Genomic DNA, 15,266 nt, shown 5'->3' with positions numbered 1-15,266 from the left:
AGAAGTACAGTGAGATAAAAGGAAAAAAGCCAAAGCATAAGCTGACAACATGGTGAAGTCAGGGTGTTCGAACACTGTCCATCTCAATAAGTAAAAGTAGCTACTAGTCAAAGTGTGAAAACCTTAAAATCTAGACTGAGGAAGCTTGAGGGTAAATAAGAAAACTGACACACTGAGAGTGCTCATAGAGCGCCTACAAGCTAGCATGCATGTGTCTGCAACAACCACATGTTCCACTAAATGTAATAAGCAATAAACTGTAGGTCTCAACATAAAACACAGCTCACACCACTAAGGCCACAACCCCAATTTCACAGCTCATAACTAGGTCCTTCAGACGGTAACCAAATAACAGACTACATGTCTACATTTCTGCTCTTTAGTTGCTGCCCTGATCCAAGCCTGAAAACGATGTAGAGGAGAGCTGGGTTAATAAAATCTTCTGATTTCTGACACTAGCCTCTGTAACGACATGTACGGTCGTTCTCGTCTTACCAAATGTTACTGGGCCAAACAGTTTCCTTGCAGTCATCTTGCGTTTCCTCCAAGTGTGACTGCCGCTCTGCCGGCTCTATCTGCATACCTCCTCACACGACTGCTGACTGAATTTTCTGTTCCGCAGCACAAATTCCATTAAATTGGAATTTCAAATGGAAGCTTTCCAGATTTGCAGCAGATCAGCGAATCACATGAAAGCATGTGATGTCACATGGCGAGGGGACTTGCCTTGGGAATAGTGACAAGCCACTAGTGCCCTGTGGAAGACCTCTGTGTTCAACCATCATTCACAGTAACTGTCTTTGTATTCTGCACTACAGCCATTGTTTGGGGATTTTTTTTTTAATGCGCAAAAAGGAAGAAGTAGAAAAAGTGCCGTAAGAGCCAAGAGTCACGCTTGATTAAGCATAAAGTCATCTGTATTACAAGGTGAAACCCACGGTGATACATTTGAACTCTACTCTTCTATTCCACAAGGTAGCACTGACAATGCTAAATAACGAAGAGTGAATTTTCTCAAGCAGAACTGAAAAGGAGATTACATCGGAAGAAGATGATGGTCTGAAGTTGCTGGAGGAAGGAGCAGAATGTGGCCAAAAGGGGCCAACCACAGCGCAGAGATGCATATACAGCTTCACCCTTTCCAAGCCTGTGAATGCACCCACAGCTCAGACACCACTGAGTGAAACTCCAGATTTACATCTTTCTGTCTGTAGATTATTAACCAGCCAACCAATAAACACTGAGCATATTGTGGACACGGAACAACACCTGAGAAATGCTCTTCAAATGAATGACTCCATGTAAATTGTAATTAAAACCAACAAAATGAGTTATTGTTTTTGTTTCACACGTGTGAGGAGTCTTGTCTCATTTAATGCACAACACATTTGACATTTTGACATTGCAAATATATTCTTATTAATATCCAGATATTAAAAGAAATTTAAGATCTGGAGCCATAATGACCTGTTTTAACTCAGAATGAACACAGTGTGTCACTATTAGTGAGTTATTAGTGACATGATACCCTGATAACTTCACTTCAGTCTGGGTGGAACATGTCTGTCCACTGAATCAAAAAAGTAAGCTTTCGTTGAATGGCCCATGTTGATCTTCATCTGTGAAGGCTAAACCATAGGGCTGCTTGATTATGACAAAAATCATTATTCATCGATTATTATTTCAGTCAATATTAAGGTCATTTTCACACAATGACTCACTGACTTTGGAAACAACATACATTTATTAAAAAAAAAAAAGTGACTTTTTAGCAGTGAATTACCTTGAAATTTAAATATAATTCAATGGTAAAACAACTCATATTAATGATAACATTAAATAATATAATATAAAGACTAATTCAACATATGATATGTACAATAATGTCATTTTTATTTGGTATATAAAATATGAGAAAGGATTGCTGAAATGTGACACTTTCATCCTTTCTGGCCGCTCCAAGCACCTGTGCCCTAACAGCACGGATAGACGCTCATCAAAATCCAAGCAGTGGCTGTGTGACCAGGTTTTCTCAAACAATGGGGCACTTGACTGCAGCGAGCTGAATTAAACGTGCCACAGCCTGACTGAGAGGGAGTTTTGGGCTTCCAGGAAGGGGCAAAAGCACACCGCTGTAAAGAAAAGGGGTGCGCTGGATTTATAGCAAAAGACAAAACAAGAGCATCACAGCGAAACTTAATAATCGTTAGAAGCCAAAATTCATCATCTCAGGGCTAGGAGAAATGTATGATGTCATGTATTATTAAATTAATTCTTCAAAACAAACAGATAATATATTGAGAGTTCAGGCTGCAGCACAAATTCAGAAAAATTCAACAGAAGAAAACACAACAATAAAAATAAATGATACCCCCCAGTTTTTAAAAACACGGCATTTGCTTGTTTAATGTTTGAAGCATTATTCTGACTTATTTCCTCACCAGCTTTGTGCCAATGTGCTCTCAGTTTCATCATTACCACAAGACAGTGATTAGAGACTTAAACAGAGATAACGGGTTCTGTGATATCATCCCGCTGCCAAACACATCTCTCCTGCAGATCTCAAGTTTTGCATTTCCCCTCTGGCCTATTATTGTGACAATCTTCACTCCAGCTGAGTTTGTTACAGTAGAAGCTGTTTTCTCTCTTTCAGTGTGGGTAACAATAAGGAAATATCGGTTTCATTTTGTCATAGCAAACTGTTCTCTGAGGATTAAAGAACACTTCAGACACTCGACAGGAGTGAATCGTACAGTATCTTGAACCAGGGGCCCTGTGTGTACAGTGCAGTGTTAATAGAGTGGCAAGAGCTGTAATTATGTCAAGGACAAAAACATGCTTCATTCACATGATTAACTGCATCATTACGTTTGGTTTTACTGCGAACAAGAAGAAATTCAGAGTGATTCTATTCACTGTGGATCTGATCAGTTTAAACCTGTCGCTCAGGACTGCGATGAGTTGAGCCGGACATTCATAAATGACAACTGAACGCATCACGATCATGGATTAAATAGCTTGAATTGAACTTGCATTTTTATTGTGGGCTCTGACTGATGCCAAAAGAATGTCTTTAACACAGGTTTCAGATATTCATTTCAGTTGAGATACAAGTCAACACTGCTTTTAAAGGTTTGTGTAACTCTGTAATTTATATAAATAAGAGGCAAGCGTGAGGATAATCAGCACTGAGAGCTTCCTCATCTTCAGGGTAACACTGCACAAACTAACTTACAAACTGTCAATTTAATGCAAAGTGTAACTACAACAACATAAATTTGCACGTATAAAACAATAATAATGAGTGTGGGCAGTCAGACTCAAAGCTTACGGCAGTACAAAGACTTGAGGATTCTGTGAACGACCAACAGCAGTTCAATTTCTACAACATCTGTTAGCTCCGTGCTTAATTATTGCAGACAAAAATAAAAAAAATTGAACATTTAATGGTTGATCTCACAAAGCGAACACTGAACTGCTTTAAGCTTGTCTTTGAACGAGGACATTATTTCAGCCATTTTAACCAAAACCCCATTCCGGCTAATCTTGTTTCAGATGAGGGAACACATAGCACACGAATGCTAATGCTCGCACTTAATTCCAGGTCGTGCGTGTGTGTGTGTGTGTGTGTGTGTGTGTGATATTTACGCTGAAAAGAATACAAACAAGAGGCACTTGAGGTGTTGATGTCCCACAATTTTCCACATCAATATGTAAATCTATGCAGCAAGGTATTCCAACAGCTAATGCACCATGATTACATAATGTCTGCACTCTGCAACCTCTACTATAGTGATGGGACATAAAAATGATGAGAATAAATCTGTCAATTCTGCAGTTATGTTTCTGTGGTAAAGATGTGAGAAAAGAGCAACGTAAGTAGAGGTACTGCAGCCAGTCCATGTCACAGCTGGCCTTAACTCCGTACAACCATTCAGATATATGATGATATATTTACAAACAGACCCATACTGTTTGATCACTCATGATTTACCACTGATCTCTTCCACTGATCAAGTCCAATGTTGTCATGGAGGTGTTGATTTAACGCTATGCACTCTCTGAGGCTACAGTTGTGCGCTCACCACCCTGAGTGAGACAAAACCTCCATCACACCACAATGAAACATGTTAAAATAATAATGAGACCTACCAGAATTTGAGTGCATCTTTGGCGCTGTGGTTGGGGTGATGCTGCACATAGTGGAAGAGACAGAGGAAATTCTCCAGACCCTGAAGGCTGACCTGATAACAAACAGGGAGACACAGATAAGACACAAGAGCAGCGACATGAATGAAACCCAGATTATTATTTGCACTCATTTCAAGAGCAATTGGAATGAAAAATGCACCGCGGAAAAACGGCATCCTTTCACTTGATAACCCATGAGGACATTACTCTCAATCGTGTTCTGCATTCCTTATGCACAATGACACACTCAATTAGACAGTGATGTAACAGCCACTAATGTCATTATGTGGAAGTATTACTTTACTATCAATTCATCAGTTCAGATGCATTTTATTTCTCCTCTCTAATCTCCCAATACAAAACACTGGGAAACAAAAAAAGCTCCATTTATGTTTTTACACACTAGAAATCAAAATCCAGTCCCCCAAACCACAAGTCTAATGTCGGATGTTATGTTCTATCTCTGCATAAGCTCGCCTTATTCATGCTCGATGTGAAGGCTCATTAATAGTCTGGTGGGCGCGCAGCATTCCCCAATTTTAAATCACAATCAGCAGGAACAGAATAATGCAAGAGAATCCATACAAAGAGCAGAGAGACTAAATCAGCCCTGTCACAGTGCTGCGGTCAGAGCCTGAACATCTCACCACCAAGGCTGGCAAGGCGAATTGGGACTTTATAGCAGTGACATGAGCCACCTGACCACTTTTAACTGCATTACTGGTTCCAGGGTAGTGTGTTAATACCATCCCCGGGGTGGTGGCGATTCTCTAAGCCAGCGTCCTGCCATCCCTTACATCAAACAGGAGCTAGCCTTACGCCTCTGCTAATCTGACACCTCTGACTGGATTTATTCAGGCAACGCTGATCCCTGACTGATGTGGCTGCGCTGAGTGTCTGGGTCACAAAGCCAGAGAACACCACACAGAACCAATCACATTACGCACAATTTGACCCGTGAAAGCCAGACACTGACGGGACGAAAAAAAAAACTCCCAATACATAAAATTAACTGAAATTAGAGGGATTTATCTTAATTATTGTTATTATTATTATAATGTGATGCCTACAGTGATGAAGCCTGTGGGTTAACTACAAACTAATGATTATTTTAACTATCAATTCATTTGCTGATTATTGTCACGAGTCATCAATTAATTGTTCAGTCGATAAAATGTCAAAAGAAGAGCCCAAAGTGACTTCAAACTGCTTCTCTTGTCCAAGCAGTCCAAAACCCAAAGACTCTTCATCTACTATCATAAATGACACAGAAAAGCAGCTCATGCTTACATTTAAGAAGCCAGAACCAGCAAATGTTTTCCACTTTTCCTTGAAAAATGACAAAACAATAGTCAGAGTCAATAGAATAGCTGCTTAATTTTCTTCTGATCAACTTATTTCTGCAGCTCGACAAGAGATGGATTTTTAAGTCACAAGGTAATGTAATGGTGGTGGTAATGTCCGAAGAAGCATGGCGACGTCTGTGAGGAAGAAGACTGCTAGCAAGCAAACAAAGAAGTAAGCAATGCAGGGATTGAAATGCTCAGAACACTAGCTTTGCTAATGTTTTACGAGGAAAGAAACACACTCAGCATTGACCTCAAGGATGAACACACTGCTTTTTGGTGAGACTGTAATCATAACTTGCTTACTTTGATTACAAAAAAAACTCCACAGAGCACCATTAATTCATCAATACCCATCGACTAACCTTTGATTTCCAACAAAAAACAGCAAGACAGTTGTGTAACTCCACAGATATTTGGATACAGTGATATCTTTGTACATCACAGTGACACCACAGCAAATCACTGAGCTGCATGGACATAAATTTGTGTGTAGACTCAATTCCACACTGCATGAGTATTACACACATATACATATAAGAGCAGCAAATGACAACAACTGAAAGTATGTGACATAAAACAGCCCTTTAAAGATTAAATACGCCATCATCTACAGCTAAGACAGCTATGCATGTCTGTGAAACTCATTTTCTCACCCTCCATGACTGACCCACAAGAGGGAAACGTTCAAATCGGTTATTCAGGTGCCTGCAGCTTAGTCACACCTCAACATGTGCTGCTAACCATTATGGCGAGGACGGGGATCACGGCTCCTCTTGGGCTAAAACACCTCTGTTGTACAGTTCAGCGGTGACTCAACTTCCTTCCTGTGTACAAAACTGTCAAAGCAAGTTTTGTTTTTATGTAACCTCTTAGCACTATGATTTGCACTAAAAGAAGTGTAACTGACAAACATGCGCTACTACACATTTGTGTAATTTGTCACAAGCGAAAAAGATGACCACAGTCCTAAAGTTTGAACTTGATGAAGGTGCAGAGTCGACCACACTCACCAGGGTCAAGGAGGGGCAGAGAGGGTGACGCTTCAACAGCTGAGGCAACAAGCCACCCCAGCAGTGAGGGGATGGGTGGGTAGGTAGGTGGGTGAGGGGGTCATTGCACACCAGGGGGCTGGACATCACACACAGGAGACAGGAAGAGGAAGAGAAAGAAATGCATGGATCATGAGCCAGACGGGAGAGGACAGGGGTAAAACATGAATGCCGGCAAGAACATAAAGGTGAAAGAAATAAATGCAGCAACAGATGAGAAGAGAGATAAACGGGGGGGGTGGCAGGAAATCAAAGCTTCAAGGTTGCCAAAACTATTATTGGTTTAATAAATAAGCCTCTGAGCTACACTGGAGCTGTGCTCTCAGTCTATTAAAACTAATCTCCTAAAATGAGCATCTGAAATGACTCGGTTTGTCCTTGTGTTATCAGTGTACCTGCCTTGGCCGTATTCCTCATATGGGAAAGGGAAACTGAATGGTTCATGATAACACTAATTTCCCAGCAACAGGGTTGTTTTTCCTCCGAGGGTCTAATCCAATATTACGATGCACTCGGCACAAACCAGCCAGTGTGATTTGATAATGGAGAGACTGCCAATACTGATTAATACAGCTTGGAGGGGGAAATCAACAGCTCGCAAAGCCCCGAGAACACATCTCTGTAAACAAAAAGAAAGCTTTGACCTTTCCTCCACTGTGATGAACTTCTTTATTTGCTCATTTGTCACATAGACATAGACAAGCCATCTGAGTGGTTGAGACATACAGCTACGGATTTCACTTACTGCCACTTGTATGTTAAGAGTCATTTTCTCAAAAACAGCACAGATTCATCAGAATTAAGGAAAACAACAACACTCCTGGTGCAGCAAGGTCAGAGGTCAGATTCAGCAACAGAACAGCAAACCTGAGGCTGGCACTTACAGGAAACCGCATTTGCTCTCAGCTGTTTTGTTTGTACACCCGAGTGCCGATATTTCATCTTCTGTCAGAGAGTGCTTCACATGAGAGGAAAACAAGTTTGAATACTGAAAGTCTGAGCGAAGTTTGCGTAATTGGTCCGACATGGTGGCTGTGACCTGTGTCTTTTGCACTGCCTTTATCCAACATGGCAATCATGGGAGGCCCGGTCATGGGAGTCTGACAGCTGAGTCACCCAAACTTGTACAGACTTTCCTCTCAAGCTCTCTTTGGATAATTGGGCAGACTACAACTTGGCAGAGGCAGTGAAAGCGATGTGATCCTGTCCTCGTGAGAGAGGATGTGGGCCGTTGGTTATGCAATGTTTTTTCCGACTTCAGATCCCTACTGATCTAATTTGACATTTGGGTGATGAGCATCATGAGGAGCCCCTAACGTTCCGCATTTCCTCAGAAGCTACGAGTCAGAGAGCAGAGCCGCTTCGCAAAACACCACAAATAACTTTCTTTTCCCCATTAAGACACACTGCAAAATGTCAAGAGGCTACCATCAAAGAGCATGTTTGTATTTTTGTCAGCAGCAGGTCCACGCTGTCACAGGCAGCAACCTTTATACACACACAGCCACTGTGGAGGAAATGAAACCGTGTCGCACTCTGCTTCATTGTTTTCATTACAGGGTAGATAGCGTGCAAGCTGTTGTTGGTCAAAATTACAATCTAAACAGCCTGCGCTGGCCTTTCTCTACCCCTGCTGAACTGAGAGAGTGTGTTTTTGAGGGAGAGATCTGACTTAATAACATGCCACTGGGTGGAAAAAGCTGAGACAGAGCAACGGTTGGCATCTGACTCAGAACCAGAGACATGAATTATTCATTCATTCAGCCAATCGTTTGGAACTGCCCTGGAGACCAGAGCCAGGAGGTGTTAGGTTGAAACTAAGGACGGAACAATAAATGCAGATGTGAAACAAGTCCTGTGGCGAGCCTAAGAATGCAACTTCCCGAAATACACATGTTGGTAAACAACGTCAGAACATGCTAGGAATCACAAAAGTCAGAGCACATGAAATTAAAACGATCATCAACCTTTAGCGAAAGTAGTGTGACCATCACAAGACAGTATAATCAGTGCCTCATGCTTTTTATGTTTGGACCATAGCACTTGAACTTCACTCAAAGGCCTTAGTCATGAGGAATTCACTCAAAAGTATGGAAGCATTAATGACAAGTTACTGTGGAGTACATGAAACAGATGTGTCACACTAATGTGTTGCCAGATATGTTATTAGTAGTAGTAGCAGAAATTATTTTTCCATGTTACTAGAGTTATGTAAAAGTATAAGAGCGATCACTTCACGCAGTAATTCCTTTTTCTTCGTTTCTCAGATGTGAAATATAATCCACACACATTACAAACTACATGGCACAATGTCTCTGACAATACACAGTCATTTACCGAAATATCACAGAAAGTATGCTGCATCTCGCATTGATCAGTCCTGACAAGCCAAATAATTAACTTTGGGGACGAAGGTGAACTAGCCCTGCCATCTTTGCTCCCTCCTTAGTATTCACCATGTTTTGTTGTATGCTTTGCTCGACATGTTTAATCTTCTTTAGCCAAGGATTCGCGGCTTTACCACAGAAGGAATGTAAGGCACGGAAGCAAGCATGGAAAGCTAATGACAAGTAATGTGGGTGGAATGAATGTGTGACCAAGGTTGTCCTAATTCAGAAAAGTACTACATTTAAGCAGCTTTACACACATGTATCTGTGGTTTGACAGCATACAGACAATGGACGTTTATGTTCAAGCCCGTCACACTTACAAACTGCCAAAAACATGTCTGATGTCAGAGCAGCTGCAGAACAATGCTTACATGGCAAGTCTGTTCAATCTGCAGGAAAATGCCTTTTCAAGTGCAGGTCATCCATTTTTACTGCAAAAAGCCGAACTCAACCAGAATTAACATTAGTTCAAGACTGCAAGTGATCGAAATTTAAGTGATATAAGAGTGAGCCAGAGAGGATCAATAAGCTGGAGCCCCATTGTACGAGAAGACCGACAAAGTAAAGTGTTCAAAACGCCTCTCTTTGCTGTTTTGAAACATCCTGCAGGCTCATTATGAAACTCAACAGTCCACAAGCAACAAAACCTGGCCTCTTGCTTGGCTGCTGGCCAGGTAACCATTCTACTAAATTGACTCTGCTCATAAAGATTCAGAGAGATTGGGCAGAATGGAAAGTGTCCCCACAGATATTTTCAAGTGTGCCTAAGGCAAATTTCCCTTGTAGTGGAACACACTAATATGTAGTTGAGGCTTTATAAAGGAAGAAATTCTTGAGAATGAAAAGAAAGGCTCAACGCCAGTAATCACATTAACTGAGGCTATTATACTCAGAGTAAATGCTGCAAATTAAATGCAAAAAGGGATTTCTAAGAAGCGTTAATGTACAGCGAATATAAAGCAAGTGGGAGGGCGGCTGTGTGACAACTTGGAAACTGAACCAGTGCTGTTTGCTCCATCGTAACTAATAGGAGAAGAAGAAGAAACGCACTTTATTAATCACACTACACAAGGTGTTAGTTGCACACTACATGCCATCCTTTCGGTGAAATTAGTTTTCTCCACATTTATCCCATCCTCGGTCTGTCGATCCTCCACGGCAGACCAGGAGTGGTAGGCTGCCAGCTGCCAGCTGCCAGCTGACGCCAGCGCCCAGGGACCAGTATTTCTTTGTCACCATTGGTCAGGTAGTGATCTTCTTGCGTGTGTTTAGTGGGGGTTATTACGGTGGAAACCCCGGGTGATCACGGGGAGAACATGCAAACTCCACACAGAAAGGCCCCCCTTTTTCCAAAGGCATGGTGGAGGACATGCCACCAGCACAGTGGCAGTGTTACCACTTGTGCCACCGTGCTACCCCTGGGGTGCTACCTACTGGGGTTTCTTCTGAAACAAATACACTACGGGCAGTCAAGAAATTACTTTAATCTTTCATGGCATTTCTGCTTTTTCAGGAAAATGGATGATAGTCACAATGGGAAACAAAAAGAGGGCGACTCAAGTCAAAACAACAAAAATCAGGTCAGGGTTAAACCCCGCCCGGTCAAGACATCCCAGTCCTGTTACTGTCCTTGGTCACTGTGATGTGAATAAGTGACAGAAATACCAGTGAGAGATTAATCCCGACAGAAATGCAGATGAGAAGCAAAGACATGAGAGACAAGAACGTAGAGAATAAAAGATGAGGGAGACAGAGAAAAAGGAGTGGGGCTGTAGCATCAGTATTTTCACACGTTTTTCATCACCTCATTGATTGAAGGTGTATTTTCAGCCTCAACCTTTCACCATAAAGAGTGATCACACAAGAGTCTTGCTGTGTGATGGGCATTAAAACAGTTATTGGATGGTTTCCATGATCACTTTGTCATGTTTGCCTGAGTGCAATGACTGGCGGATGTCACCTTACGTGGGATGTTAGGAATTTATACACTTGTGCACTGATGGGATTGGCAGAATGACCCAGAGACAAATATCAGCAGCGCAATCCATGATTCCATCAAGAGGGAAAGCTACAGTATGAGCAAACTGAAGGTACAGCTGTGCTCTCTTAACCATCTTTCTGCAACTCATGCACGCACACACGCACACACACGAACCGACAACACTTTGATCACTGTGACGGCAACAAGCGGCAACACAGTCATCAAAGGAGACTCATCACAACATGAAGTGACATAAAAAGTTACCAGTAATAGAAAGGCAGAGCCTGCTTGGTGCAGTACAAGCGTTAGAATTACTATGACAACTGAGAGCAAGCCAGCATGATTTCTACCGCTGATATCCTAATGCACACCAACGTGATTAACAAAGCACCGAAGCACAACACACCAGCGCGGACGTGATGACGATAGAGGAAGGAAGCCATTATTTCCAAGAAAGAAAAAAACCCCTACAGTCGACAGTCTTTCTCTGCACACATTAGCTTGAAAAAGGCTCACAGGTCTGTCTTTTAAGAACCACTTGCATGTGATAAATCAAAAACAATGGACTAACATGAATCAGCGACTCATCTGCCTGTGTGTGTGCGTATGCAGGGCAGATCACTCAGCCTGCAGTCCGATCCTAATCCAAGTCTCGTGATCTGGCTGCTGTTAGCTCTCTGACAGCAGGAGGAGGGAGAAAAAGAGCTGCAGTGGCCTGATAGAGATTTCAGAACCACTGCCGCTCACTCCTCTGAAACACCGACACAGGAACAAAAGTGCACTTGCGCAACGCTCATAATAAGCAATCTGTGGTTTACACCTGCCTCCACCTCTGTGCAGTGACTCACTGCTCGGGACTGAGCTGTTTATCGGTTCAACTTCTGCTTCTAAAAGTGTTGTCTGGGGACCTCCAGGATCCCACAGAGGATTCAAGTGATGTCCCAAGCATGCATGGGTAATGGTCACAGTTATTTTCACTTCTTTTTCCTGCCTCAGTGACAGAACCTCCTCATACAAATACACATGAATCTGCACAAAATAAGTCACATCTGAAGACAAACTGCTCTAATTCTAAGGAGGAAATCTTATAAAGAGATGCATCTGTAGTCCCCTCCATGTCACTATACAGGGGAAGTATGCATTCACACACTAGTTATTTGCTATGTAGAGCATAATTAACATTAACATTTGAGCATATTTATCCCCACTGTGAGCAGCTAGGAACAGGAAAGTAATTTAGGCAGCTTGAATGACAAGGAGCAGGCTAAAAGAATGTCTCTGAACAATGTTTGCTATTGTTGGATGAAATTAACTTAGTGAACATTTAAGTCAGCTTGGAATCAAGCAAATCAGCTGCCTGCAACTGTTTAGACACAGCAGGGACTAAATATCTGGATGATGGTGTTTTACACTGAACTTGTGCACAGTTAAGAAACTCTCATTATTTCAAAGTGGGCTTTAATATAATGACTTATGCTGTATTTGCAAGTTACATTAAGCATAATTTCATTTTTTGTCTTTATGAATACAACCAGTTTCCCAACTTAGCATGACGAAAACAAAACAAACACTATGTCTGCATCAGAATAAACAAGATAAATCTAACTTCATTCAAGGACCCACTACCAGGACCACTGCCTTGTAAGTCTGGAGATTAAAAGTAAGCATCACCAGCACTCAAAGACCCCTGAGCTGAGCCCGCAGCGCCTACCTGCAGATCCGCTCCCTGCAGTCTACAGTCCATGTACTTCTCCCACGCATATGACAGCTCAGTCTGCTGTGAACTGGCCATGTCGTCCACACCTCCAGGTGTAACACCAGTCAGGGCGTTTAGGAAGTCAGGAATGACAAAATTCTCCCTCTGGTTTCCTTCCTAATCCGGCTGAAAGTGGCCCGGACAGAACCGGATGAAGCCCCAACTGCTCTCCTGAGTCCTTCATAGCAGATTCATGACTCACGGCGTTGCTTTACCACTTTTAAATTGTGCTTCTGCAGAAAGATAAAGTGTCAAAGGTTAGCAAAACAGAATTAGCTTGCAAAGCAACTTTCGCTTTTGCACTCCGAGATACTGGCAGTCGTATATGGCGCACTTGAACCTGACTTGAACCCGAAACTTCGACCAGACGAGATCCACACTGTAGCATAACCACAACAAAACGGACTCAGGCAATACACTCAGCTAGCTAGGTTGGTATCTGACAGAACTTGCGTCAAAGCCGCGGGTAGATTGAAGCAACTCACTTCCGGTACGGGATTTCGTTTTCAAAATAAAAGACTACTGTATCGTTGGGTTTTCCATTCGCTCGCGCACACATACATAGAAAAGAAAATCAAACGGTGTTACGGTTAAATGTATACAATGTTTTACTTACTCCCATTATTCAAAATGTTTAGTAAGTAATGGCAATCTTAAATTGACTGACTGAAAGTGAGTTATGATGCTTTGTTCTTCTCATCTTTAATGCGATAACACATCATATGTGGTTTAGATGCAAAGGCAAACCATCAATTGTTTTTTTTACATTTTTATGAAGAATTAACTTCATTAAAGTAATAATCTTGATAAAAATAATAATAATTCACATAATACCATCAAGATAATTAATTCTCGAGATAAATGCATTCTAGTCTTTGAGAGAGTTTTACAGAGTTTCTTTCATCAGTGTAGTGTGACATATTCATACGACTGATATCAACCGTGTACCACGAGCTACATAACTCGTTCTAATTTCTATTTTCCATTAAATGCATTCTTTACTTCCTGCTGAGGACTGAATCACTTCTTAAAAAAGTGTTGCAATTCAAGTTTTATTTTGAAAGTGCTGCTCTATGGTTGTGGGTATTGTTCTAGCTACCTTGACCATAAGCGGTAGCACGATAGCTCGATAATTTTAACCGTAATATTTACATAAATGCTATATTAGTCTCAGAGCCGCTATACCTAATGTCTCTTACAACTCATTTCAATGAACAAAATACATATTCCGGTATTTAGTTCTTTTGCTAACAGTCATAACGTTCGCTGTTTTGCTGGTTGTTGCATCGCATCGTAATGTGTATGGAAGCTGTCAAAACTATGCAGCAGGGAGAAACGAGCACATCGTTTACAGCCTTTACCAAAATAAGCAGACGGTCCGGCTGCAGCTACATCTTTTTTACATTCATCATATCAAGCTCCGAGTGGAAATAATTCACTTTCATACATACCTTCGCGTCCCATGAATTAAAGGCAGCTAACGCTAGCCTTCGTCCAGCTGAGACTATTTGATACGAATTTGCCCTCAGCACTGACTGCTAGTCAACCCCGTACAACACCGCCTTTTGCCTGCCGTGACGTCAGAAACTCCCAGCCGTTAACGGCGAAGTGAGGGGTTGAAAATATCTTTAAATGACGGTTAGGAAAAAAAAAAAAAAAAAATTGGCGATGTTTTTATGGAGACAGAAATAGACGCACAGTTTCAGTGTTTGAGTCCTATAGGTAAAAAAAATTGTGTTTTTGGTCATCTGACGAATCTGAATCTGCCGAACACACAGAAAACACAGATGTGATTAAACATGAAAGAGGATTCTGCCTCGCATTTCTAAAATAATGAATCCATAATAATAATCTGTATGTATTGGCAAAATACGAGTACGAGTCTGAGTACGAGTATTAGCAAAATATTCCTCGCAGACAGAGTTGAGGGACATTGAGGAGCTGAAAAACGTCATTAACGTTCTGCGCCGGTGACAGGCCCACTTACTCATGTTCGGCTTCTCATTGGATAACATTCCGCTAATTCCCAAGTCAATCAAAACACTTCGTTCAGAAGCGGCGAAGCGTTTGTAGAATCTCTGTAAATCCACTAATGTAGCACGACAAAAGTACCAGAAATGGACCGGCACGCTAGTTGCTAATTCTTCTTTTGTCAGACTGTGTAACTTGCGTGCTTTAGGAAGTCAAAGGAGATGTATTAATACTGCATATATATAAACCGTCACACAGAAGATAAATGGTTATTAAAAAGCGTATGTTGCTGCTCTGAAATCAAAATGTTAAGATTAAATACTTTTTTCGGAGTGGAGAAGGGATGTCACGTGTTTGTCTGTTAAAATGATTTGTTTGGCTGATTAATCAGTTACTCAGTTATCATTACTGATAAATGTGCCACTCATTTATTAATCACTGATGTCGTTTTTTTCACGGAAACATATCGGTCAGACAAAACCAGCAAGTTGATAACATCACTTTACACTGAAGGACATTGATAAGTAGTTTTCACTTTTTACTATTTTTTTGATGACAATAATCAGCAGACGATTTTAT

General features: G+C 41.4%; 1 protein-coding gene across 8 annotated transcripts in view; it reads right to left on the bottom strand.

Annotated features, from left to right (window-relative positions):
- lyst (lysosomal trafficking regulator) overlaps positions 1-14,218 on the bottom strand; it is a 262,116-nt gene extending 247,898 nt beyond the window's left edge. For all 8 annotated transcript variants that reach the window (XM_070977221.1, XM_070977227.1, XM_070977228.1 and 5 more), the window contains exons 1-3: positions 14,168-14,218; positions 12,672-12,949; positions 4,153-4,244 (exon numbers count right to left, since the gene is read on the bottom strand). In XM_070977221.1, the coding sequence (XP_070833322.1) occupies positions 4,153-4,244; positions 12,672-12,752 (173 nt within the window). In that variant the 5' untranslated portion in view covers positions 12,753-12,949; positions 14,168-14,218. The remainder of the gene's footprint in view (positions 1-4,152; positions 4,245-12,671; positions 12,950-14,167) is intronic.
- Between the last annotated feature and the right edge of the window lie 1,048 nt (positions 14,219-15,266).

The sequence above is a fragment of the Chaetodon trifascialis genome, chromosome 13 (genome assembly GCF_039877785.1).
Source record: "Chaetodon trifascialis isolate fChaTrf1 chromosome 13, fChaTrf1.hap1, whole genome shotgun sequence".
In the NCBI taxonomy this organism is placed as follows: Eukaryota; Metazoa; Chordata; class Actinopteri; order Chaetodontiformes; family Chaetodontidae; genus Chaetodon; species Chaetodon trifascialis.
This window is presented reverse-complemented; position numbering and strand designations above follow the sequence as displayed.